At 39.4% G+C, this 25775-nt stretch overlaps 1 protein-coding gene across 1 annotated transcript in view; it reads left to right on the forward strand.

The window, feature by feature from the left end:
• The window catches only part of LOC140233210 (rotatin-like), an 89045-nt gene that overhangs the window by 40070 nt on the left and 23200 nt on the right, over nt 1-25775 (forward strand). The window contains exons 16-34 of the mRNA XM_072313323.1: nt 245-399; nt 1124-1289; nt 2266-2365; nt 8892-9104; nt 9865-10012; nt 10978-11184; nt 12259-12510; nt 13095-13436; nt 14000-14137; nt 15065-15140; nt 16597-16725; nt 17739-17831; nt 18842-19000; nt 20131-20226; nt 21493-21676; nt 22445-22509; nt 23778-23820; nt 24579-24771; nt 25255-25574. Of these exons, the coding sequence (XP_072169424.1) occupies nt 245-399; nt 1124-1289; nt 2266-2365; nt 8892-9104; nt 9865-10012; nt 10978-11184; nt 12259-12510; nt 13095-13436; nt 14000-14137; nt 15065-15140; nt 16597-16725; nt 17739-17831; nt 18842-19000; nt 20131-20226; nt 21493-21676; nt 22445-22509; nt 23778-23820; nt 24579-24771; nt 25255-25574 (3079 nt within the window). The remainder of the gene's footprint in view (nt 1-244; nt 400-1123; nt 1290-2265; nt 2366-8891; nt 9105-9864; nt 10013-10977; nt 11185-12258; nt 12511-13094; nt 13437-13999; nt 14138-15064; nt 15141-16596; nt 16726-17738; nt 17832-18841; nt 19001-20130; nt 20227-21492; nt 21677-22444; nt 22510-23777; nt 23821-24578; nt 24772-25254; nt 25575-25775) is intronic.

Below are 25775 nucleotides of genomic sequence, written 5' to 3' on the forward strand. Positions count from 1 at the left end.
GTATGTCACAAAACCAACAAAAAAGTCAGCAAAACAATTGAAGAGAAAATTGTACACAAATGAAAGAGTGTACTGAGACTAGCACTGTTGAATCAGAAAGCTTATGGGTATTTCAATGGCCAAGATAATTTGAATGGCGAAAGATTCTGTTAATTCTGACGATGCAAATCTAAACACTTCGCATGTCATATGATGCACAAATTCCATATCACACTTGATAACCACTCACTTGTTTATGTCCCAGGCCAGAGTTGGTGTTAGTCACCCAGCCGTTGGTCGATGTGTTAACGACTTGGTCCACAAGGCCCCTGGCCCAGGGGCATTTGAGTCTTATGCCAAGCTTCCATCATCAGAGCAGGTCCAGGGGGCCCTAAGGCTTCTCTTCAGCAAAGATTTCAGGTAATGGCATGATTTCCTCTATTTTTGTTTGTTTCTTTGTACTTTATATGTAGCTCATCTGAGCAAAGGACTCCTATTTTTTGTTTGTTTGTTTGTTTGTTTGTTTGTTTTTTGTCTATTGTGTCATCTGTAAAATTTCTGCTTATTTATCTTCTATAATACCTGCATGGCCAGATATGGAATGCCATAGAAGGGAAGCACTGGGGCAGAGATACAGAGCTGTTAGGATGGTACAGGTTGTCCTCCCCCCTCCCCCAAGGGAGTGAAAGTATGGGGCCCTAAAAGGCCAAAAGTGTGTAGATTTTAATCCACTGAGGACGAGTCCTGAATTTACTCGGGCAGGTGTCCATGGGAAATGCGTGTTGTAGCAAAATCAAACCGTCCTCAACGGGTTAAAGATATTTTCCTCAGATTCAGAAATCTGTGATGAATGTAAATAAATGGCAGTCTGTTTGATGCTCGGAATGTTTTTTAGCTGCTGTCGCATACTTCAAAGGATCTACCATGGTATGGAAAAAAACAAAGCCAAATCAAACTGAAGGTCTTAATGTACAAAGAAATATTTTTGACTTTGTTGCCAGTGGTCATTCTCCTTTTGATATACAGTTCGACCTCGATTATTCGGCCTCCTTTTATCCGGAAATCTCTATTATCCGGACGCAATCACGCAGTGAAGGACTTTTTTTGATGTGAGACCCGAATACCAATCCTTTTCTCCCCACAGGGTGCGCACGGAGGCCTCCACCACCCTCATGTGGCACCTGCTACAGGAGCCAGAGGCCCACCTCAAGCAGCCCTCCCTCAATCCCCCTCCCATGGGCGTGGCAGATCTCTTCATCTTCTCCTCCGCGAGCAGCCTGGATGACGACGGAGGGACGTCGGTATTCCAGGTCAGGGCTAGCATTGAACCGTCAGAATGATGTTTCCGTAGTGATTTCCTCCTCCAATTAAAAAATGCTGTGATATAAATCAATTAGCTTTAATTTCCACTCATGAATGAGAAATATGACATTTTTTTTTTTTTATATGTCAGAATAATCATACTGGGGGGGGGGGGGGGCAGTCATTCGGTGGGATACAGTTTGTGGTTGTTGCATGGGTGATCCTGCATGTTTAATACAATCATTTGCATCTTCATTGCTACAGAGATATTTCATTATTATTATTATTTTTTTTTTTATACAGGAGAATGAAACCACTAATCACCAGGAGACTTGTGTTGAATTGGTGTTTGATTGTAATTTAGAAACACTAATTAATGGCACCACATAATGGTTCCATGACATTTGCTCCTGCGACAATTGCTCCCATGAAATATCTGTAGGCTAAGCCCAACATAAAACCTACTCAAGAAACCTACTCAGAAAATAAGACCGGAGCAATTGTCGCAGGAGCAAATGTCGTGTCACCCCACATAATATGTAGGTGTGTCTTGTATGCGCTAAGTAACTCCCGTGGAAAATGACACAAAATTAAGTACTCATTCTGGATACTGTTAAACCAGAAACATTTGCGGCATGAAACTTTTGCGAATCAGAGCCAACTATCTTTTGTGCAGCATGAAATTGTTGTGAATTGCTACGAGTAATCAATGTCTTGTGTAGACAAGAGAGCTTTTCTATATATTTCACTAAATTACAAATCATGGTTCCTTGCAAAATTTGTGAAAGTGTCATGCATGAGAAAATTTAGAAATGTGTATTCTGCTTTCCAGTTGGCACTCCATTAACTGATCCATAACAACAAACAAACCATGTTTATGAGAAACCTCTTCTGCTTTTTGAGAGAGAGAGAACATGAACAGCAGCCTCAGTTTAGATTTCCTCATGACAAAATGCTGATGTTGGTGTATCTTTCACCACTCAGGAGGAAGGATTCCTGCAGGTGTTCAACATCTTTGCTGCGGAGGACACTGAGTCGGACCTGAAGAAGTCAGCCCTGCAGCAGATGGCTATCATCTTGCAAGGTGTGTCAGAAATGCCTTTTTTTTTCTTTTTTTTTTGCCAGTATTTTGTACTGGCCTTTTTGCCATAAAAATGCTGCATGTTTTATGGTAAGTAGTTTGTTTTTATGCCTCCGCCACGAAGTGGTGCCGGAGGCATTATGTTTTCGGGTTGTCCGTCCGTCCGTACGTACGTCCGTACGTACGTCCGTACGTCTGTACGTCCGTACGTCCGTACGTCCGTACGTCCGTCCGCTTTCGTTTACGCGATAACTTGAGTATTATTTACTGGAATTTTACCAAACTTGGTCCAAGTATGAAGTATGATGGGGCAACGATTTGATAAGATTTTGGGTGAAATCGGCTAAAGATCAAAGGTCAAAGGTCAAGGTCAAATCATGAAATTGTATCCGTTTACGCGATAACTCAAGACTGTATGGAGCAAATTTCACCAAACTTTGTTGGAGGATGATGTATGATGGAACAATTACTTGATTAGTTTTTCAGTGAAATCGGACAGAGGTCAAAGGTCAAAGATCAAGGTCAAATCCTAAAATTTATCTGTTTATGTGATAACTCAAAACTGGATGAAGCAGCTTTCACCAAACTTGGTCCAAGGATGATGTATGATGGGACAATTAGTTGAGTAGATTCTAGTGACATTGACAAGAGGTCAAAGGTCAAAAGGTCAAGGTCAAATGCTAAAAATGTTGCTATTTCCCCCATATCTATGCAATGCCCGCAGTTATTTTCTTGAAACTTAGTGTAGACATGTACTACTGCGTAAGGATTCTCCAGAGAGTTTCATGTCATAAGGTCAAAGGTCAAAAGGTCAAAGGTTAGGTGAAAATGTTGCAATATCACTTTTCTCGCAAATGGTTCAATGTATCTTCATGGAACATGGTACATATGCATGTACTGACTGGCAGGGATTATCTAGGGAATTTAGGGGTCATGGGTCAATAGTCAGGGGTTCAAAGGTCAAGGTCAACTCCTCAAAATGTTACTACTGTATTTCCCTCATACATGTATACTAGTATATGCAATGATTGCATTATTAGTTTTAAAAGTGTTTAATATATGTACATGTATTACTTGATGGAGATTCTCTTGGAAATTTCCAGCCAGAAGGTCAAAGGTTAAGGGTCAAAGGTCAGGTTTAAATGAAAAAAAAAATTTGTACTGTAATTACACTCTTTCTTCATACCTTGAAAATTATACTCAATGCATAAACTTATAATAAGGTCGGTCAGAAGTCAAGTAAAAATTTTCAATTCCCCAAATATGTGTACCTGCACTCTTTAATAGACAATTATAGCAAACCCAGTTCGTGAAAAGTGAACATTCAAGATATTTCTGACAAACCTGTTATTTCGATATTTTGCCAGTTATGTGAAACTGTCATCACACATTGTCAAGACATTGTACTATACACCTATTGGGAGAATCATGCATTATGGCGGAGGCATCAGTCGCCGTAGCGACATTTCTAGTTTCCCTAATTGTATCACTACTTAATTATTACTTGGGTACCTAAGGGGGGGAGGGGGGGTCACCGTGCACCCCCCCCCCCCCCCGACTCCTCAAAACTTACATTTTCAGGATCCTCATGACATACCAAAACATAATCAAGATGTTAACAGGAACGAAAAGTGGCTGTTCTAGGTGAAATTTAATGTATTCTATTGTTTTTCATAATTTCTTATGTATTTCTTTGTTTTTCAACTTTTTCAACTTTTGTTTTTTCTTTGTTTTTCTATTGGAAATTGTCACTGACCACTTTTCTACCATAATTAGCACAAAACTAATCAATGAAAGTGATTAATTGTAAAAATAATCAGGTTTTCATGACCTTCATGACAGAGCACCTGTTTTCCATAGGAAATGTACACAAAATCACAAAATTGTGCCCGTTTTGGGGAGACATACCGTTACAATAATGGGCGTGACTTCGCAAAAGTATACGCGGATGTTGCAAATTTGGTCTCAGAAGTTGTGCGAGACTTGACCAAACAAAGTCAAGAAGCCTCGCGACAGATTTATAGCGCAAAACTTTGAGGGGGGGGGGGGGTGGCGGATCCCCCCCCCCCCATCCTTATGTATGTATGTAATATATATGTGCTTACATGGCATACCTAAGGGGGGGGGGGTCACCATGCACCCCCCAGGACTCCTCAAAACTTACTTGACTTTGTTTTGTTCAAGTCTCACGCAACTTTTGAGACCAAATTTGCAACTTCCCCGCATACTTTTGCAAAGTCACGCCCATTTTTGTAACGGAATGTCGTCCCAAAACGGGCACAATTTTGTGCTTTTGTGTACATTTCCTATGGAAAACAGGTGCTCTGTCATGAAAGTCATGAAAACCTGATTATTTTTACAATTAATCACTTTCATTGATTAGTTTTGTGCTAATTATGGTAGAAAAGTGATCAGTGACAATTTCCAATAGAAAAACAAAGAAAAAACAAAAGTTGAAAAAGTTGAAAAACAAAGAAATACATAAGAAATTATGAAAAACAATCGAATACATTAAATTTCACCTAGAACAGCCACTTTTCGTTCCTGTTAACATCTTGATTATGTTTTGGTATGTCATGAGGATCCTGAAAATGTAAGTTTCGAGGAGTCCTGGGGGGTGCATGGTGACCCCCCCTTAGGTACCCGACTATATGGCCCATTCTCAGTAAAAGCGTTCAAATACAGAATTTTGGTGTCGCCGACATTCCATGACAGTTTGCGGTTCCCTGAAACATATTAGATACTATTTAAATGTTTATAATATATCACGAGGACTTTATTTGTTAAAAATAAACACGATCAAATGCGGTTGTCTGCCTTTTTGTATAAAATTTTGCTGTTAAACTTCGTTAAGACCCCCAAAACGCAGTGTCGCCGGCTATGTCAGAAATATGTTTTATTGCTCCTCTCCGTCCACAAACACACTTTCCAAATATCATTTTCATGGACGATGAGCATATCATATGTGCTAATCACAATACTCAAAAAGTTCCAAAATTTTTATTGACTTCTTTTTTTATAGCCTTTTGAAACCTGTCGCCAAGTTCACCGCCAGATACGTTACCAGTTTCTTTAGTGTTACAGCATTGCAAAAATAACAAGACTATGCAATGACCCTGTGTATATGAAGCCCTGAGGATATACTTCATACAATGCAAGTACTTAGATTTTTTTGTGCAACAGCTCTTTTTTGAGAATACGGTACAATGTTTGAAATATCGGTTTTCTACACTTTTATTTGGACAGATACGTGACATACTTTTCACGCCACCCACTGCGACAGATATTGCAATGTCAGACAAATTGTATATTATACATTACTCCTCGGAATGACGCATCGATTCAACATTAAAGTTTAGTACAAGTGAGAAATATTTGGTAGATATCGCTCTCATAATAATATGATCGACCATATACGTTACCACAGATACGTTACCCCAGATACGTGACCGAATTTTGCTCATTGGTCTTGTGCTTTCTGGGGATCAAATCTGGTCAAAATTCATCCCTACACATTACATGCTTCGTTTTGTTGGACCTCAGGATTATATTCTTACACCAAAAGGACAGAGAGGTGAAAAAGATCAACACTTCCACATGATTTTTCTTTCTGCGTCAGTGTCTCACAACTTAATGCCAAGTTTTCCGACAGATACGTTACCATATAATCAAAATGCTGAAAAGAAATTGTAAATGTTTTTACAAACAAATCGTTGTGTGCTCATAAACTCCAAAGTTCTATTCTATGAAACCCAGCCACTTTCATATTCTATGCAACAATTTTGAACGTTTATTTTACAAGACGAAGCTAAGATTCAGCATATCAGTTTTTTGCTTTTCAGATTTAGCAGATACGTTACGTATAATTCAGGGCACCCACGGTGACAAATAATGTTATGTAAAACAAAGTGTTCATAAAACAATTCTGCATAGAATGACGCTTCCATAAAAAATTAAAGTTATGTTCAAATGAAGAATATTCAGTAGAAATTGCTCTGTAACTTCACCGACAGATTCATTTACGGTACGCCAGATACGTTACCAAACTTTGAAAGAGTAAAAAGTAGTTTATGAAACGCTTCCGAGAAAAGTTTCAGTGTTCTGTTGCATATTTATTCTAGTGTTTTTCAACATATGAAGAACTACTCAAGATTCATTGATAAGTTGAACAATTATTTATTCATTTTCATTAAAAGGAATGAGCCAAATACGTTACCATAAGGCAAACAACTGTTTAGCATATCGAGTTCATAGAGACTGTACCTACTTCCTTCTAAGTGCCTGCAAAAATATATTTTTTAAACCTTGTTTGCATTATCCATCAAAACTTAATGAATATTTATAGTCAGATGGATAAATACATTCAGACGTAAGATGAGAATATTCTGTGAATGAAGAACTCAGCTTTCACATTTAGGGCTCTTTTCCACTACATTTCATAGTTTAAATATTACGTACAATGTTTAAAATGGTTAATTTGGGCTTACATCATTCATTTTTACATCAATTCATGAGGTAAATAATTAAGCAGGTGATATTTATTAATTCATACACAACTAAAATTATTACTTATATTTTACCAGATACGTTACCAAAGGTGATTCGATGTTTTTCAATAGATATTTCCCCAGGAAAGCAATTCATATTTGTTTCCTGTGAAATTCCAGATCGGATCGTTCCCTTTGCATGATTTGTGGGATTCGAAACTTTATTTGTAAGCGAAATTTGCTAAAAATACAAAGTGAATTTTAAGGTTATATTTCATTTCAGCAAAAAGCATACTTCAACCTACCACACAGAAATAATTTCTACCAATTAGCAAGGGATGACAACATCTTTACCTGTTGAAAAACCCCAATATCTTTAGGGGGGACAGATGTCTTTTCCTGAACAGAAATTGGATCAAAACAATAAATTTAATTCAGAGTTAGGAGTCCATTACAACATGTAAATTTGCGGTAACGTATCTGATTGGTGATCAAAAATCATATATGATGCTCTATTTCAATTCATTTTTACTCGATGAATGGCCATCATTTAGAATGTTCCACTTTTTGTTTCGTATTTGACCGGTTTTGAAGTTTCCGGAAAAACATCTTTGAATGTATTACTTTGTGGTTAATTTTTCGGTTTTACTCACATGGAATTGAACACTTAATCTGAGAATGGCCCATATGTCTTTTGCAGGAAAAGTAAAAAATGTGTTTGTCTGTTTTTTTTCAACAAAAAAAAACACAAAAGACCTTTTCAACCTTCAGAATATTGTGCACAATGGTATTTACAAGGTTGGCATGCCCTGTTGTGTTAGACGAACAAGGACAGAAGCAGTAACAAAATCTCTCTTCACTCTAGTGATGAGGAAATGAAAGTTTGTTCACCTCCCTCGGCAAAGAAGTGAAATTTCATGCTTCAATTTCTACATTCCCATCTCTTCATGTCTTAGTTTTCTTCCCTTGTAACGTGAGAATTATCTTCCCTCTCTGAAACTTGAGAATTTTCTACGATTGCTCGTGAGAATTTCTAGATTGCTTGTGAGAATTAACTTCCCTCTCTGAAACTTGAGAATTTCCTGTGATTGCTCCATGGAAATCATGAGACCTTACATCACGTAGCAGACAAAATGTACAAATAGTATTATTTCGTGATGTGTATGTTTCGGGGCAACAACATTTCAATCCTGAATTGAAATTCCTTCTATCTACATCTCGAATTCAAAGCATCACATTTACTGAAAGTCTTGTTGTCATTTTATATTTTCTATGTATTGCACTACACATGTGAAATTCCCTCTATCTACATGTCAACATCTGGAATTTGAACCATCAAAATTGACTGAAAGTATTGTTGTTGTTTTTTAATTTCTTTGTAACTATCATTCTACACATGTGACATTACAAACTAGTAGTAGTCTTCTCATCCAGCGATGGCAGCACTGAAAATTCAAAAATGGCTAACTTTTAAAGGGATTGTCGGATTTCCCTCAAACTTTTGATCATGTGTTTTACTGATATTACTGCATTCACTTGATCCACATATACAATATACTTGTCCTTTGATGGAATTTGTACAGTGTATATTCCAAGAAGTATTAAAAGGCTTTACATCCCTTCAGTCAGTACACTTCAAAACATCCTGAACTGAACCCCTTATCTCAACAGTAACATTCTAAGAGTTTGTATTTCTAATAACTTATTTCAGATTTGATGATTAAATGCCATTGGGAAGCTGAAAGATGCCTGGGCTGTGTATGCCTACTTTTTATTACTTTCATGATGGCCAGGTCACATATTCTAGTTGAAAATATTGTCTAAGTCAATGCATAGCCCTTTGTGTAATCCCAAATATTGTGCTTCATGTTTGCATAGAAATGTATGTAGAAATGCTTTCCTGACCATAGTGGCATAATAATGAATTTGAGTTGGCAACTGTCCTGACTGAAATATTACCTGCACACAGTTTTCGTTACTGCAGTGCTGTTTCTTAATGGATGTATACCGCCTTCACGATTTCCCTCCACGTTTCTCTGCAGACAGCAGACTTCACAAAATTTTCATCTCTCACGGCGGTCTGGACATGATGCTAGAGACACTCTCTGACGTTGTCATGCCGACGGGCCAGTCGGGCGTGGCCAGGGAGATGATCCCAGCGGTGTTCTCCATCTTGGGTCACCTGGTACGATCCAGCTCATCCCTCAGGAGGGAGCTGGCCCATAGGCGGGGGATTTCCCTCACTCTCTTGAGAGGTAAGCCCTATGAAAGTTATCGTGTAGCCATTAACCCTTTTTGTGCCACGATGAAAACTCCCCCTTTGTGCCACTTTATTCTGAGACCATAAGGCATTACTTTGCCTTTGGGAAACACTCTTGTTTTTCAAAGCCATGTGAGTTTTAATGGAAGTGTTCATACAACAAATGCAGTACAGCAAAGTTTCGCTGAAAATTGTAAGCTTTGTGATGTAGATTTATGAAAACGCTATTGCTTTGACACTTTCAATGTACTTGTGGCATGAATTGCAATTTATTGATTTGTTTTTGTACTGTTGTGCATTTGAGCAGAATATGCAAAATAAGCAAGCTGTTTGCAAATGCAGCACACAAAGAGTTAAAGATTCAAAACACTTCCCTCGTATCCATATTTGCATTCACAGGGGATATTAAAGACAAAATGGACCTTGTATTAAGCAAGCAAATTTTGACATTTGGATTTCATAAACTCAAATGTTTATCACATAAAACAAGATCTATCCTTCATGTGTGTATTCACCTGACCTTAATACTTTATTGAATGAACTGAAATGTTTGTTATGATAAAACGTGCTATCATTCAAATATCCATGCGATAGCAGAGCTGTGAAATAATGTTTATTCCTCTATACCAAATGAAAACTGTGTGTTTTGGGAAAATATAACTCCCACATTGATGTCGAGTGTTATGTTGCACCTCTACAGAAGCAATATCTGTATAAAGTAACACCTTGTCCTCCTTCCATTTGTCCTCCCCCAGCGGCCCTGATCTGTCGCTCCGAGGAGGAAGCCAGGCGAGATGCTGCTCTCCTCCTCACCTTCCTCATCTTTGATGAATTGATCACCATGATGATCAACGATCAGGAAGGAACCCGGAAGATGTGCCTACCGAAGCCAATCTTGCAGAAGTGAGTATGGTGCCATTCACGTGTGATAAACTCAGTACAGATATATGATGACCCTTGTGTAAGTACAGATGATAGTTTTTGGAATTTGTAGACATTTCTGCAATCTCAAACCTTGTAGATGATTTCTGAACGCTGTGTTCATGATACAGTTCAATATGTTAGAGATGTATGATTCGTGAAAATTAACGCTGCCCCGTTGCGGGCGGTATCTAATTTTTGATTCACTGTGAACACACTCTGGCTCACTGTTCTGTGGTGTGTACTGTATTGTTCCAATTAAAGTCTGTAATCCATATTCACAACAGTAACCTTGTCGCAAATGACCACTTACTGAGTAATGCCTGTGTAACACAACTGGGTTTGCATTTTCCTGGCACTCTCAAACGAAGTCTTTCTCACCAGTTCTGTTTTTACAAGCTTTGGTATTCATAATAAGCTTTGTGGACATCAACAAGTCAATCTTCACCCATAAGAGCAGGTCACTTTTCACTCAAACACAAAGAAATTACATTCTTACACAAAATATTTAATGCAAAAAGGCAGTTAAAACTCACTAACTTGCCTGCTTTGGAGCTTGGTTACAGTCTATAAATACATGAAGGAAGGTATGCTATACACCAATGCGTTACACCTGGTCACGCCCTCCCAACTTTTACGTCCTTTCACCTCCCAGCCCCAAGCACAACTCCCCTATGTCTAGTGTGAGATGAACCTTTGTAGCCCTGACCTTTGTGTGTCACTGCCAGGTCAACACAAGCCACACACATTCCTGTTCACCCAAAGTAACTTATCATTACAGTATGTATGTGTTTGGCTCGTATTTTGTGCTTCGTATTTCTTGTGTGACCAGTTAAGAGAGTTACACTTTCTTAAACATGTTTCTTCCAGACTCTTCTCTCTGTAAAACACAAAGCCAGTTTGCAATTGCGTATGTCCCTGATGATGCATGCATCTTTTATTCATAGCTTCCAGCTGCCTCTGCGCTGTGGGATCACGCCATCCGCCCGTCCCCACAGCATGGCTCCGAGGCCCTCCCCAGATCCCTTGCGGCAGCCGGAGACCTGGGCCAGACTGAGGGTAGAGTGGGCCCGGGCCTGCTCCTCCAACGGTTCCAATGGTCTAGACTATGTCCTAGTGTGCAAAGAGAAGAGGATCCTGGCAGCGGAGTATAAGTAAGCCATTTAGAAAACACAGTTTGAAAGAAGAACTAATATGGAAAAAAGGGAGATAGTCTGACACACTTACATGGTAATAGACACCTAATTGAAACAAATTTTGTCTCGAGTCGCAAATACACTGTCTTTTTTTAGTGATGCTGAGGAAACCATAAATCGGTGTTTACGAACTTATACAACAAATAAGGCTTAATTATATTTTGGCTGTCCTGATTTGCATGATTGATAGCAACATTTAGGAACTGTGTGAAGTGGTCTTGTTCTGAATTGTGAAAATTCCTACTTTTGCAATAATACATAATAAAGTTGACTTTGTAGGGATCATGTCGTATGCTGATGTGGTGTCAAATTATAACAAAAAAGCAAAGAGGGTAAAACAACTTTTACTAGAAAAGCACTCTGAGAGCACAGACCTCCGCCAAGCACCGATGATTTTGCTCTTCCCAAAGAGATTTTTCTCCTCTCCACTACTTTGGAAAAGTTCTTTGGGCTCTTCCATAGAGATCAGTGATTTCCATCCGTATACATGCTGAAAAATTGCCCAAATTCCCAATACAGAAGCCTTTGTTATGTCATAAACCCTCAGCTTTGCGGCGTGCCTTGCCCTTGCAGAAACTACAGCACCCACTTTAGTGCGCGTTTAAAAACCTCAAAAATGCGCGGCTTGAACTCCCAAGTTCATTGACTCTACCTGTCAAAATATCAATAATCCTTCATAAATTCCCCAAGAATTCTCCGATCACTACCAAAATTTAATCATTTGTTACTGGTATCATTCTCAAGCTTTCCTGTAAGTTTTATCCAAATCTGTCAGCTATTTTTTGAATTATTTTGCACACGTACAAACAAACAAACAAACAAGCCAACGGTAACGAAAACATAACCTCCTCCCTTGGCGGAAGTAATAAGATGCACAAGAATAATGATACTGTGTATGTGGGTTTAGTAGGATGGACATAGAAAACAGCAGTGCCCTTACCAAAGAAGAGCTTATAGAGGAAAATTGCTGAAACCTGCTGCAGAACTTCCCAGTGGTATTCTGAGTCCCTGTCACTTTTCTCGTGCGCGCAGCCCTGATCTGGACTTCACCCCACAGGAGACGGCGCTGCTGGCCGCATCGTGCCCGGCGAGTTTCCTGGGCCGGTCCCTGCGGGCCATCCTAGCTGCCACTTCCCACTTCACTGTAAGGCAGACCCTCTGGGGCCTCTCCCTGGGGATACAGTGGACGAGCCTGCAGCAGAGCAGGGCCGACCTGGATGCAGGGAGGTTGGGCTCTCTGACCAGGGCTTTGCTGAGTTTCGACTGGAAGGCAGCTCTTAACAGGTAAAACACAACAATGCAATGCTACCTACAAATTACAATTTTTTTTTTTTTTTTTTTTCAAATGGCATGTTATGATGCAGTCGCCTAAAGTTGTAGCATCCCTCTCCCCTGGACCACCATGCATGCATCATGTATCATTAGATATTATGTTGAGATAAATGAATAATTTTTTGTCACTTGACAGAACAATGACACTGGATTCACAGGAGAAATTAGATGGACTTTACTAACTGGCCTGTAGATTAAAAAAGAAACCAGTGGTTTTTTTCAGAATAGAGGAAAAGGAATGCTGTCCGGATAGGGAAAATAGTGGGTAATATTAAACCATCATAGCCATTATGTATTTCATTTCATTTGTTGATATAATTTGTTGTTATTTGTCTTCTGAAGTATTTTTCTTTTATCTTTTCTATTCAATTTATTTATTTATCTATTTATTTATTTATTTTTTTTTTTTTTTTTTGGGGGGGGGGATGAGATTGGGAAGGGAAGGTAGTGGGATATTTTTATGTATGTGTACATACAACCAGAGACATATACTTAAGACTGATGACAGTTTCACAATGTGCATTCATCCTGTCAAGATTTCTCCAAGTGGTTCCTGCCAACCCAGAGGATGAGCAGCTGCTTGCCCAGGTCATGACCCTGCTCACCCAGCTGCTGCACTCGCCCCTTGTGACCCCTGACCTCATGGAGTGGGTGGGGTCCACCTGCTTCGAGGGCCACTCCTCCCTGGTGGAGCTGCTCCGGAAGTACCCGCCCACTGGCCAGATTGGGGAGGGGCAGGCCGAGGGAGGGGGTGGTGGTGGTGGTGGTGGTGGTGGAGGAGGAAGGGGGAAGGACAGCACCCAGGGTCAAGTCAGGAAGGAGCTCCTGCGGCTGCTGACGGCATTTATCCAGAACCTACCCCTCTCCCAGGATGCCTGGTGAGTACAGAACCTCACACATCTGCTTTGCAGTGTACATCCCTCATTGAACTCTTGATTTTTCAAAAACCACTGTCAGAGAAGCCAACTGTACTGTTTTCTTCTTTTTTTCCAACAATACTGTTGGTTCATGGAAAAAAAATGTTTTTCCCAAATTGTATTACTATAGATGTCTATTGAAAAAAATACTGTTTTCCCCACAGAAAATATGCCCTTTGAGTCTTCAGAGTACCGCAATACTGTTTACAAGGTTGGCTTTCCTGCTCCACAATTTGTGGCTTGTCTTGTGTTTGAAATATTTCTTTTCTTTTCTCATGCCCCAAACGTCTCGCATGTATCCTCACCAGCTGATAGTGCCCATCACAGGTGGTGACTTTATTCATTTTCTTTTGCTTTGCCGTAAAGTCTTGTTTGTATCCTCACTTGTTGACACTGTCTCATCACAGACGGTGAATTCAAGCGAAACAAAGCATACTTGTAACTGATTCTAGTCCTGATGTGATGAAATGGGGCCATGTTTACAAAACAAAAACCGTCTTTTTATGATGCCTGCCTGTCTGCAGGAGGCGGCGAGGGGCTTTCCTTGGTGGACCTCTAGTCCAAGCTCTGCTGGGTAGCCTTGACCTAGCCGACGCCCTACATTTCTACGACCTGCCCTCATTGGAAGCCACCCTCCACTGCCTCATCCACGTCACTGCCAGGTGTGTGTTAAAGGTTGTACATCCCTTTTACAAACGTAACAAACTTTTGTATGATTGAGAATGATGTCTACCAACTTTTCATGTAAAATCTTACAATAATACACCACAGAGTTTTTAGAAGAAAAAAAGAAAGTGACATGGGCTATTGCACTCGAAAATATGCTCCTCGTTTGTACTGAGAAAATCATTTGGAATTGTCTTTGTGTCTGAATAAATTCACTGGAAGTCTTTAGTATTGTTTCCCATCCATCATAAAGAAGTTTCCAGTTTTATCATTTTGAGGAATAGTTTAAATTATCTACCTGTACATTATACCAGCTTATAGAAAGGAATCTTATTTTCAGGGTTGCAAGGGGGACACGCAAACTTTAAATGTCAAACAAGATATGCTTTGGTTTAGTAAATAAATCCAAGTACATATTCTATTAGAATTGGATGATATAGAAAATGATCTGACCCAGGCAGAGAAACACACAGTAACATTCACACATGGTGTTTCAGTAATTTTCAAGAGGGATGGCTATGAGTGGTTCAGGGTTGAATGTAATGATTATATTCATTGGATCAATTTAGCTCATTTTACTTGCACCCAATACTTATTTCCAATCTGTCCATACATCATCATCATGATTTTTGTATCAATTGACAATTAACACTGAGGATTGAGAATTAATTGAAAGGAAAGCTCATTGTTACAAGAAATTTGCATGCTACATGTATGAATTGTAAATGAAATGCTGTTTTTTAATAAAGAGTTTAAAGTTTTATTTAAAGTGTCAGATACTGTGCGAGTGCAGCTTTGCCAGCTGAGTGAAAGCAAACCGGTTTGCTCCTCAAACAGCCACAAGTAGTTAAAATAAGTTGTGTTTTTTTGTATTGCTTTGTTTCCACTCAACATAAACTCACATATATTGTATATCCACACAGACCTGGGTGGAGTCTTGACTGGGCTGAGGGCGACAGTCTAACACTGTGTCAACAGATGCTGACATCACTACAAGAGGTTAGTATACAGATAGAGGTGTAATATAACACTTGTCATCCCTGCAGAAGTTATATTTTCTGCAAGAGATTATATTTTTGATATTGTCTTGAGGGGAAAAATGTAACTTCAGGGACTGTCAAGTGTTCTATTACAATGATAGACAAGGCAATTCTTGTCATATTATATTCTGGTCTACATAGATACACATCATTTCATCATAGCATGGATTCACACCAGTTTCGATGGTTGTAAAGTTACTTATTTTAAATGTCTGATTGGCAACCAGTCAACAAGCCAGTCAAATTCTGGAATCACATTACCTGAAATGACATCGCTGAAATGGAGAATTATAACTTCTTTTGAATTATTTTCAATTCCCTGTGAAATGCTGCTAACCTTGGCATGCAATGTTAGGAAAGCCCCAAATTCTGAGAAATGTGTTATGAAGTGGATATATCTTCCTCTAACTTCCTCTGATTCATTTTTACTTTAAATGCTGCTGAACTTTAAACCTTGGTTGTGGTCTCTAGAAAGCTTAAAGTTCATAGAAGAGAGGATATACGGTGTACATGTTCGGGAGTGAATATCATCATTATTTTCATCATTACCAGGCATTTAGATATGATATACATAGTTCAACCATATCACAGCGCTTACAAAAGATACATGTACAAAAACAAAAACAAAAAGAATAACTGAAATACTAGGCATATCATGTCATTACAACTAAGGAAAAAATTTTCTTAAAAGTATGTACTGAACTTGCAGATTTGATGAAAGTGGCAAGTTTGTTCCATTCCTTTGTTGCCATTACAGTAAAAGTACAATTCTGGCTTTACCACAAGTTCTGTGACCGGAAAGACAAATGGGTCGGAACTAGAACATAGATTCCTTTTAAGAGGAATATACCACTTGAGACCTTTTTTGACGTATTTGGAATATACCTTGATAACCTTTGATGGGTCTAGGGTAGTTACCCCCTGGACAATTACCCCAGACCCTTCCCCTTACCCTAATCCTACGTGTAATTTTGAACCTAATCATAACGCTAACCCAAACTCTAACCTTAAACCTAACCCTAACATTAATCTTTACTCTAACCTTATCACTTACCAGTATTTACCTGGGGGTAATTGCATACTTGCCAACTAGTAAGATTTTATCAGATTCAGTAAGATTTTTTAGGTTAAAAAAAGCAAAATCAGATTTTCTGTCAGAGAAATCAGATTTTTAAAAAATATTTAGATATACCTTTCATGTGTATTTTCTGAAGATTTGACCGAAAGTAAGATTTTTAACTTCAGTTTGCATATAAAATAAGATTTTTGCAATCCACGAGTAAGATATTTCATCTTGAAATGTTGGCAGGTATGTAATTGTCCTCCAGGGGCAGTTACCCCATGGGAATAATCCCGTGGGAAATACTCCTGCGTCTTCAACCCCCGGTGTGTTGCAATGTGCTTTCTGTTCGCAGGTGGTGTCTGCCTTCCACGTTGGGCGGGGCGGCACAGCGATGTCCTACATGGGCAAAGGGGTGACCAAAAGTGCCACTCTCTGCCTCCTCCACCTCACCAGGGAGATGGCCGCCAGGGCTGTGGACAAGGTACGCCCCTCTACCTTCCAGGAGCAATGATCTCATTCAGTCGAGCAATGATCTCATTCAGTCTAGTGGTAACATATTTCTGTGTAATGTTAGTGGTATTTTGGATTGGTGAGGCTGGGAGGGTCAAGGATGTATTGTTCTGATACCCCTTAAACAGAGAAGGTCTGTGCTATGTGGCAAATGACATTGTTCAGACCAGTGACAATAGTGTTTATGCCATATATTTGGAGAATATAATCTTATAATGAATTGGGACTCCCTGACAATTTTATGAGCAGTTAAATTTGTGACTGGAGTACAGCAATGGATAGAGAAATCGGTATCATTTGCTCATTTTCAGGGAAGAAGTGCGCCATGCATCCATTCACACAGCAGGAGTTCTAAGACTTTCACCTACTACACTGTATTATTGCAGACTATGTGCTGTACCAGTACGTGTATGCTTTGCACATCACATTCATGTTAGGATCAGAGTTGATATTTTTGCGTTTTGTTACCTTCGCAAAAAGCACCGGACTCATGAAATTGGCACTGTGTGCTTGTCACGTTTGTTCTCTGCAAGCCACTCAACATCTTACTTTTCTTATCATAACATATTGCAGTCAGCTGCCTTTAATAAAGAGCATCTCTGGTAGGTAAAACTCTGCCCAAGTACTGTACCTAGTCCATTTTGTATTTCATGCAATGAAAATGAGGGGGGAGGGCTGTATACAAAATATAGATCACATTTTTTTTTTCCTAATGCTGTACAGCCAGAGTCAAATATATCGAGAGGGAAAACAACTAGAACAAACGAATCAGCACACACATATACATACTCATAAGAATTTCATCACTTAATTATACTGGGGTGTAAAGCATTGCTCTAACCCTGAGATTCATTTTGCAAAACAGTAGTCTCTGAACTTCTGTAATTGTGATGGGGAAGAGATCTGCAACTTATAATTTCTGCTTTTACTGTATACTTTGAGTTCCTTGATATTGTTGTTTAATTGTCCACCTTGTTCTTGCAGAACTGGCCCAGTGAGTGGCTGTACACCAGTAAAGGAGCATCAGAAGCAGGCTACATGTGGCTAGCCCCTCTGTTGTCATACAGGGACCCTGAGGTAATGGACAGTGGTTTCAATGAGGAGACGCCTCGAACATCTTGACCCAGCTCAACTCTCTCAAATACCATCCATGCACTTTATTCTGACTATCATGTGGTTATTGCATGTTTGCAATGAATGTGTGTGAAATATTTTGCAAGTCTCTGTTTGATTTTCTTGATATAAGGAAGAAAGATTTGCGGTGACACCATGTGTATGTAGTCCTTAACCGGATCGTTGTTTGGCAGAAGAGCCTAGAAGAGAAAACGAAGAGGGAAGCGACATATGGGGGTTGTGAGGAGGGCAAAAGTGAAGAGTGGGAGACAGTAGTGGGCTAGAAGTTGAAGTTGCACTAGTGGAGACAGTAGAGAAAGGAACACAGAGAGTGGTAAGGAAGAATAGTGTGAGAATCAAGTAAGATGTTCGGACATCGTTAGAAGGGGAAAGATGAAATAGAAGGGAAGAGGAAGAGGAAGGAGTTGAATGTTGGAGTATCATGGAGATAGGGGAGAGCAGTGTAGATTCATGAAACCAAGAGGAGAACGAAGTCGGCGAACAGAGTGGCTATGGAATGCGAATCAATGGAGAAAGGACGAATAATAATAATAATAATTTCTTGATATATCTTGTATTCTGTGTCTCGTTGTCCTTAAAATAAAAGGAAGAAATCTTAAAAGACTTTTCAAAACCTGACATCAAAGTACTGTACTTTCTTTTCTCTGAGGATGCTTGATGACTTAGGTCAACTTAGATCTGATGCTGCTGTAAAATTTTGTTGTTATTAGACAAGTGATAGTTAGAATAAAAGCCTGGAATACCTGGACAAGTCACATCACTTGATCACAGCATCTGTCAAACTTGGAGAAGCTTGCAAGTGAGTGAGAAACATCTATTAAAGAATCTGATGTATATGCATGTGTTACATTATGATCTTGTGACATGTGCCTTTTGATATAAGATTATCTAAGCAGTAGACTTTACATGTAAAATAATCTATTGTTTCTTCCCACCTGTGTATGCAATACTAGGTGAGAGCTGCTGGTCTTGGAATAGCTGCCTCCCTGGCATCCAGCCAGCAGGGATGTGCTGCTGTCTCAAACTGCTTCCGGGAGGTGCCTGGTGGGGTGTGGGGCCTGGCCCTGTCGGTGCTCCTGGACCACTCCGAGTGCAGTGTGGTCAGACAGCAGGTGGGTCCATCAATGACAATCTGCCTTATTGCTTCTTTGGAGCCCATATTTCCAACAGAATAATCGTGCATGCTACCCAAAAAGTCTGTAATTGACAGGCATGGTGATTTATCTGGGATGCGCTGGCATTTTGCATTCCAAGTGGTTTAGTGTCGCTGTTGTGCATTGGAGCTCTGAAATCAGCTCTCCTTTGGCCTAAGGCATTGCCCAATCATCCAAGCTATAAATGATAATAACTATCAGATAAATTTATGTAATTAAATATTATAAGAAAATACTGTCCTCAATAGGACCGTATGTTGCTTGAGTTCAAGACTGGTAGTATATATGACCTTCTTGTTCCGATTGGGAAGATTTCAGTTAACAAGGATGTTATTACTTCAAATGTAATAAACGCAAACAAAGGGAAACTGACCAGAAATGAATAGAATTTATTATTTATTCTGCCAATACTTAAAGGACAAGTTCACCTTCATTAACATAAGGATTGAGAGAATGCAGCAATATTAGTAGAATACATCAGTGAAAGTTTGAGGAAAATTGGACAATTGATGCAAAAGTTATGAATTTTTAACACTTTTGTGTTGGAACCGCTGGATGAGGAGACTACTAAGGCTCGTGATGTCATATGAGTACAACAGTATAAAGAAAATGTAAAGAAAATTCAACATATTTTCACTTTTTTCGCATAGTAAAAGAGCACTTGACTTGCCTCTATCTAAAGGCAATGGGAATAATATTACCCATAAGATGTGTCAGTAACGAGTCAAGGGAATGTGTACTTTTTTCAAAAAATGAAATTTTTATGAAATTCTCTTTATATTTTCCTTATATTGTTGTAGGCATGTGACATCATACACTGCAGTAGTCTTCTCATCCAGCGGTGACTGCACAAAAACTTCAAAAATTCATAACTTTTGAACGGATTGTCTGATTTTCCTCAAACTTTCAATGATGTGTTCTTCTAATATTGCTTCATTCTCTCAATCCTTGTGTTAATGAAGGTGAACTTGTCTTTTAAAATGTAAGCAGAAATGTTAACACACTTGACAGAGAAACTGGTTTGACTATTGCATTCTGAAAGCCTTTTACAGTAATGATGGTTGAAACTTGATTCCTGTTGTCTACAGGCTGCATCTGTACTTGCCAACCTCTTGCTCCAACCTCTGGCCTCAGATGATGTTCCTAATGGCCAGAAGCCGAGGGTCCTGGACCAGGACTCTCAGGTAAGAACCTGCTTATTTGACAGTTACCATTATGCAATGCATGTTGTCAAGATTTGTATGCAATGTGTGGAAGAAAGCCTCTTTCTCAAGCAGAGTGAAAGGGGAATTCCTGACGATTTTCATAATTTCACATTACGTAGTACATACATCTATATTGCCATGTATAGATTTGTGGAATTTACTGTAGTCCTTTAGCAGAGAAACCAATACTCTGCAAAACCTAAAACAAATTACACTGAACAAAGGTGATGACATAGGAGACTCATATATTCCAGTACTGCAGCAATGTAATTTCCATTACAATACCACTTGCTTAACAACTTCACCTGTGTATAATTTATACATGCTTTCTTCTGTTGTTTTGCTTCCACGAGCACCTAATTAAGGTGAAGGTGTTATGTCATCATCCTTGTTCATTGTGATTTGTAATGAATTTTGAAAACATTCTTATTTCTTCAAATTCATGAAATTCTTCCGTCGAGATGCTTTCATTGCAACTGATTGACAATTGACAATGAAATGCAATGAAAGCATCTCGACGGAAGAATTTCATGAATTTGAATAATTACGCAGTACCCGCTGCATGCTATAAGGATTAGAACCAACACTTGCTGTCGGGCGAAAGCTCGGTGGTCTAGTGGAGATGACGCCTGTCCGGTGATCAGGAGGTCGTGGGTTCGAATCCCGCTCGAGTATGTATGCCCATGATTTTTTATCATGGCTACTACTAAAACACTGATCAGTTCAGTGCTTATTTACGTCGATGCAGGGCAATTTGTCAATCAGTTGCAATTGTTATTTCTTATCCCAATCAGTATAAATTCTGTTACTCTGTACCCAGTATAATCAATTCATAGATGTCCATATGCAAAAGTCTGAAAATCACCTGAAAGTTCTGCTAGCAATTGTAATCTTGGTTTCATGCATGAGTGTACAATTTGAAAACCAGAAATAAAAGGACCTATGTCAGGCATTAGAACCATTACAGCAGGTGATTGTGAACACTGTCTGTGAGTAACAACCTTTTGGCAAGGGGCTTAACTATGAACATCAAAGTCAAACCTAATGTCAGCTCTGTGTACTCTTTTTGTGGTAAAGCTGCACACATTTTGTTATAGAGATTCTCGAATATGTCTGAGCCAGGCCAGACTTCCCACTCCACAGTATCCCTACATGTCTTCAAGATTTTTGTGCATGGCTACATGCAAGTAGAGCATCACATCCAACATGAATTTCTATAAATATGTCACCCTTTTATTTTGGCAGATGTCCATGTCGGGTGTGACCGCTGTGCTGGCCCTCCTGCAGTACCATCGCTTCTTCCCCGAGGTTGCCATTCTCCTCACCCACTACTACCCTGACCACACCATCCGACCTGTCAGCGTAGTGGAAGATTCCACTCTCCCATCCACCAGCACACAGTCTGGGCCATCCACACTCACCACGCCAGGTAAGTTCAGCTCGCTTGTCAATGTCTAAAACTATTAGCTGTATATCGGTGAAAGTATGTGCAAGTGTTGAATGAATGAGATGAAGTTTGAGGTTTACTGTCAACAGTGGCAGATCTCTTTGAGGAGGTACCGTCAATGTCCAATGTCTTATGAAATAAATGTGTCAAAAGCATAAAAATGTATTTGCTTTCTCTTGCTGTTTCTTCTTAGATTGGTGTGAAAATTCTGTCGATAAGATTTGGAAAATATCTTCTTTTTTGGGGGGATGATTTATAATGTTATACAATTTTCTACTTGCGAAACTATTAGCCTCCTGTGAAGCACTAACTTTTCTCCTGAAAAGGGATAATACCTATTTCCCATTCTGTCACTGTGGTTCTCAATTGTAAATTCAACCACTCGCAAAATTGTCATACAGGTTCCAATTTGCAAACTATCATAGTTAGGAAGTATCTGGCACATACAGTATAAAACAAATAGTGAATACTATTTACTTATGCAGTGAAGCAAGATAGTGCATGATTTGGTGAAAGTTGAGATGCTCTATTTGACCTGGCTTTGCCTCGTCAAAGTCAGCAACACACCTTCCTTTCACCTTGTGGGAAAGTCTTGTTAAGACATCATGGTGCTCTTGACCATTCACTGTTTGTACACTATTCCCTTGTAATGAAAATTCCTCAGACCCAACCACCCTTGCTATTATCATTGTGCCCCTTTGAATGCATGCAATATAATGTTGCATTCCACCTCCTGCTCCTCTGCAATAGATACTACTGACAATGATGATGTTGGTGCGGCTAGAGGTGAGCCCAGAGGATCAAATCCAAACCAGGTGAGTTTTAAAATGATATGCACCCTTGACTAGACTCTGGTTCTATGAGTTTTCTTTATGAATTATCTTAAAGAGGTGTTTTTGTGCCTACGCCACAAAGTTGCACCAAAGGCCTTATATTATCGGGTGGTCTGTACATCTGTAATCAATTGTTTGGACGACATAACTTGAGAACCATTTGAGGTATTTAAGCAAAACTTTTCATACATGTGTATTAATGAATGAAGCTGTGCCTATCAACTTTTTTTGTGCAAATCCTTTGCAATTGTAGATCAAAGGTCAAGGTCATATGGTAAAATGTCATCATTTCCCCTTATATCTCTCATGCCAGAATTTATTTACATGAAACTTAAGTGTATACATTGTATATGTATTACCAAATGAAGATTCTGTAGGTAAAATCTTTGGTCACATGGTCAAAGGTCAAGTTAGAATTGTCAGTTTTCACTTCACAACTTTTATACAAGGATAAGTATTCACTCTTTGTTCTAGACCCTTGTGCTCTGTCCAATTTCTCTGTTCAAAATTGAATTTCCCCATGCAGACTAACAGAATGCAGAAGGACCACTTCACACTTTCCTCCAGAATTTAATTGTGTGAATCAATTTTACATTTTCTGTTGCACTAAACTTTGTTGCAAATTCTTTTTGGCCCTTCTCTTTTGGACAATGTGTATAAAGCTATGGGGATTTCTTTGCCAGTCGACTCTCAAAGCACACAAAGGTTGAAAGGCATAATTTACCATTTGCAGATGAAACAAAAACCCAGCATTAGTGCTTCAAAATAGTTCTAAAATGTGAGCTAGGGTTAGAAACAACCAATGTAAAAATTTTAACCAGTATGATTGATGTTAATTATTGTTAAATATACAAAATGTGAACAATAGTTGTAATAAAAATGTTTCCAGACTAAACCGTATACAGTTATGGTTTAATGAGAAAAATAGTGATGTCTCCATTTATTTTAGGCTTTACTGCAAAAATTTTATATGGTAGGATGTTTGTGACACAACTCACCTACACATATCCATCAAAAGTGGTATCTTGAACATTCTTTAAATCACTGCTCCCAACGGTAAACAGGACCTTCAAGGGATCTTATTACACTTTCATGTGTCGGTATCTTGTGTGTTTTATACTCTTCCTTCATCTCTATACTGCATCCTCCCAATACCACCTAACCATTTGTGCTTGGGAATGTTGTATTCATGATGCTCATTACCAAGTTTGTCCAATTCTTCTCTCTTAAATCACTCATGAAATTGACAGACTGAAAGAGGGAGACCATCCGCAGAGCACAGGTCACCTGATGGTGAGTGGACAACAAGCCTCACAATTTCACATCAAATCCATCCTGAATTCTGTGAGGTTGCCATTCTTTGCGTGGCTGACTGGCAGTTCAGAAGTTTGATTGTCAATTTGTTTAATTAGTTGCTGATCTTATAATTATCATGCATTTGTGTGACACAGTATCAAACGTAAAGCAAGTCAGAACGGTTCTTGTGTTAATACTACTCATTGAATGACAAAATGAGAACTGCATATACAAGAATTATACGTGGAAATAAATGAAATGAGTACATTTTGGTGTAGAAATTATATACTGTATGATAGCAATCCTTGCTTGATTTTTTTTTTTTAGTACTTAACTAAATGACAGGGGAAATTTCTGTAAAATATCCTGGGGGGATGTTTCATAAAACTGTTCTTAAAGTTACGAACGACTTAAGAACTACTGACAGTGGAAATTGAAATTCTGATAAGTATAGCACATCAGAAGTGATCGCCAGTCGTTCTTAAGTCGTTGGTAACTTTAAGAACAGCTTTATGAAACACCCCCTGGTAACTGCAGGAAGACCATATTGCATGTAAATATATGCTGCCAGTTGCACTGTGTGTATTTTTGTTTAAGATGTGAGAAATGAACACAGCTGTTACAGACTTTGTAAGGATTCTAGAAAATGTGCTAACAATTTCATTGTTTGTTTATTTTTTCTGTGTTCATGTACCTTGCACGAAAAGTTTTGTACCCCTCCATCATCAGACCCTCTTATCTCGTCTTGGTATTAGGTTATTCTGTGTCGTCCTCCCCCGACACCGTCTCCCCCTCCCCCTCCCCGAGTGGGGCCGGTCGCTACGAGAGCGTGGTGACACCCGGCCTCGTCTCCTCCGTCTCCTGTCTCCTCACCAACCTCCTCGCCGTCATCCCGAGCGATGCGGTCCTCTCTATCACCAAGGAGAACATCCTCAAGACTCTGCTGAGGTAAGTTGGGGTATCCACAAAACATCTGATGAGATGATTTTACCACTATCAACCCCACCTACATAAGTCCAGTCTTCCCTCTCACTTTTCATCATTCCCATGTTAGCATGCATTCCTCTGTCTAACCACCACCTTGCCCAACAAAGTTGTATGAATATTCTTCTACCACTACACTGGTAGAGCTATCCACAACACCTTGCTCCCTCATTCTAGTACAATTAAACACGAGTGAAGACACATATCTTTCCAGCTCTCAACATGTGCCCTTTTCAAATATATCATTTCTCGAAACTGCATATCACATTAGGACACCAAAGCATTACAATGTGTGATCACCAAGGAAAGAGTGTCCCAAGAACTGTTTATTTTTCTTGAAGGATTTTTTTTTTCTAGAACAGGAAATATTAAACTGTGATGGACTGAAATAAATCCCCCAAATATAATGATTTTCCTCCTTTTTTTTATCTTCATGACATCCTATAGACTGATCAATGTCCGTCGCATTCAGTCGCTCATCAAGGAAGCCACGCCCTCCACCCTATCACCTGACCCCGCCCCCTCCCCCTCCTCCTCCTCCTCCATCCAATCAACGGAGGCTGCCATCTGTCACACGGCAGGCCACTCCTCCCTGTACACCAGCCAGCTGGAGCTGTGCAGGCAGAGTGCCATGTGCAGCTCCATCCTCCGCTTCCTATTGGCCAGCCTGCAACGCGATGCTGCGACGTCATTGGACGCTGCCCAGGATGGGAAGCTGGCTGTCACGTGTTGCCAACTCCTCGGTCTCTGTCTTCCAGAACAAGCAGGTATGACTTCTTTCTTTTTTTTTTTTTCTTTCTTTATTCTTTCAGATTGTAAGCAAGAGTTGTATCTCCTTTTATCAAGTTTTGACTCAAACCAGATTTTGACAGTGGTGAAAATATACAGTTTAACTTAGGTACTAAGCAGCATGTTGTGAGAAAACACACTGAGTTGTTTGGTGCAGCATCATCATCAAAGCAGGAAGC

Source organism: Diadema setosum, chromosome 9 (assembly GCF_964275005.1).
Source record: "Diadema setosum chromosome 9, eeDiaSeto1, whole genome shotgun sequence".
NCBI classification, from domain to species: domain Eukaryota; kingdom Metazoa; phylum Echinodermata; class Echinoidea; order Diadematoida; family Diadematidae; genus Diadema; species Diadema setosum.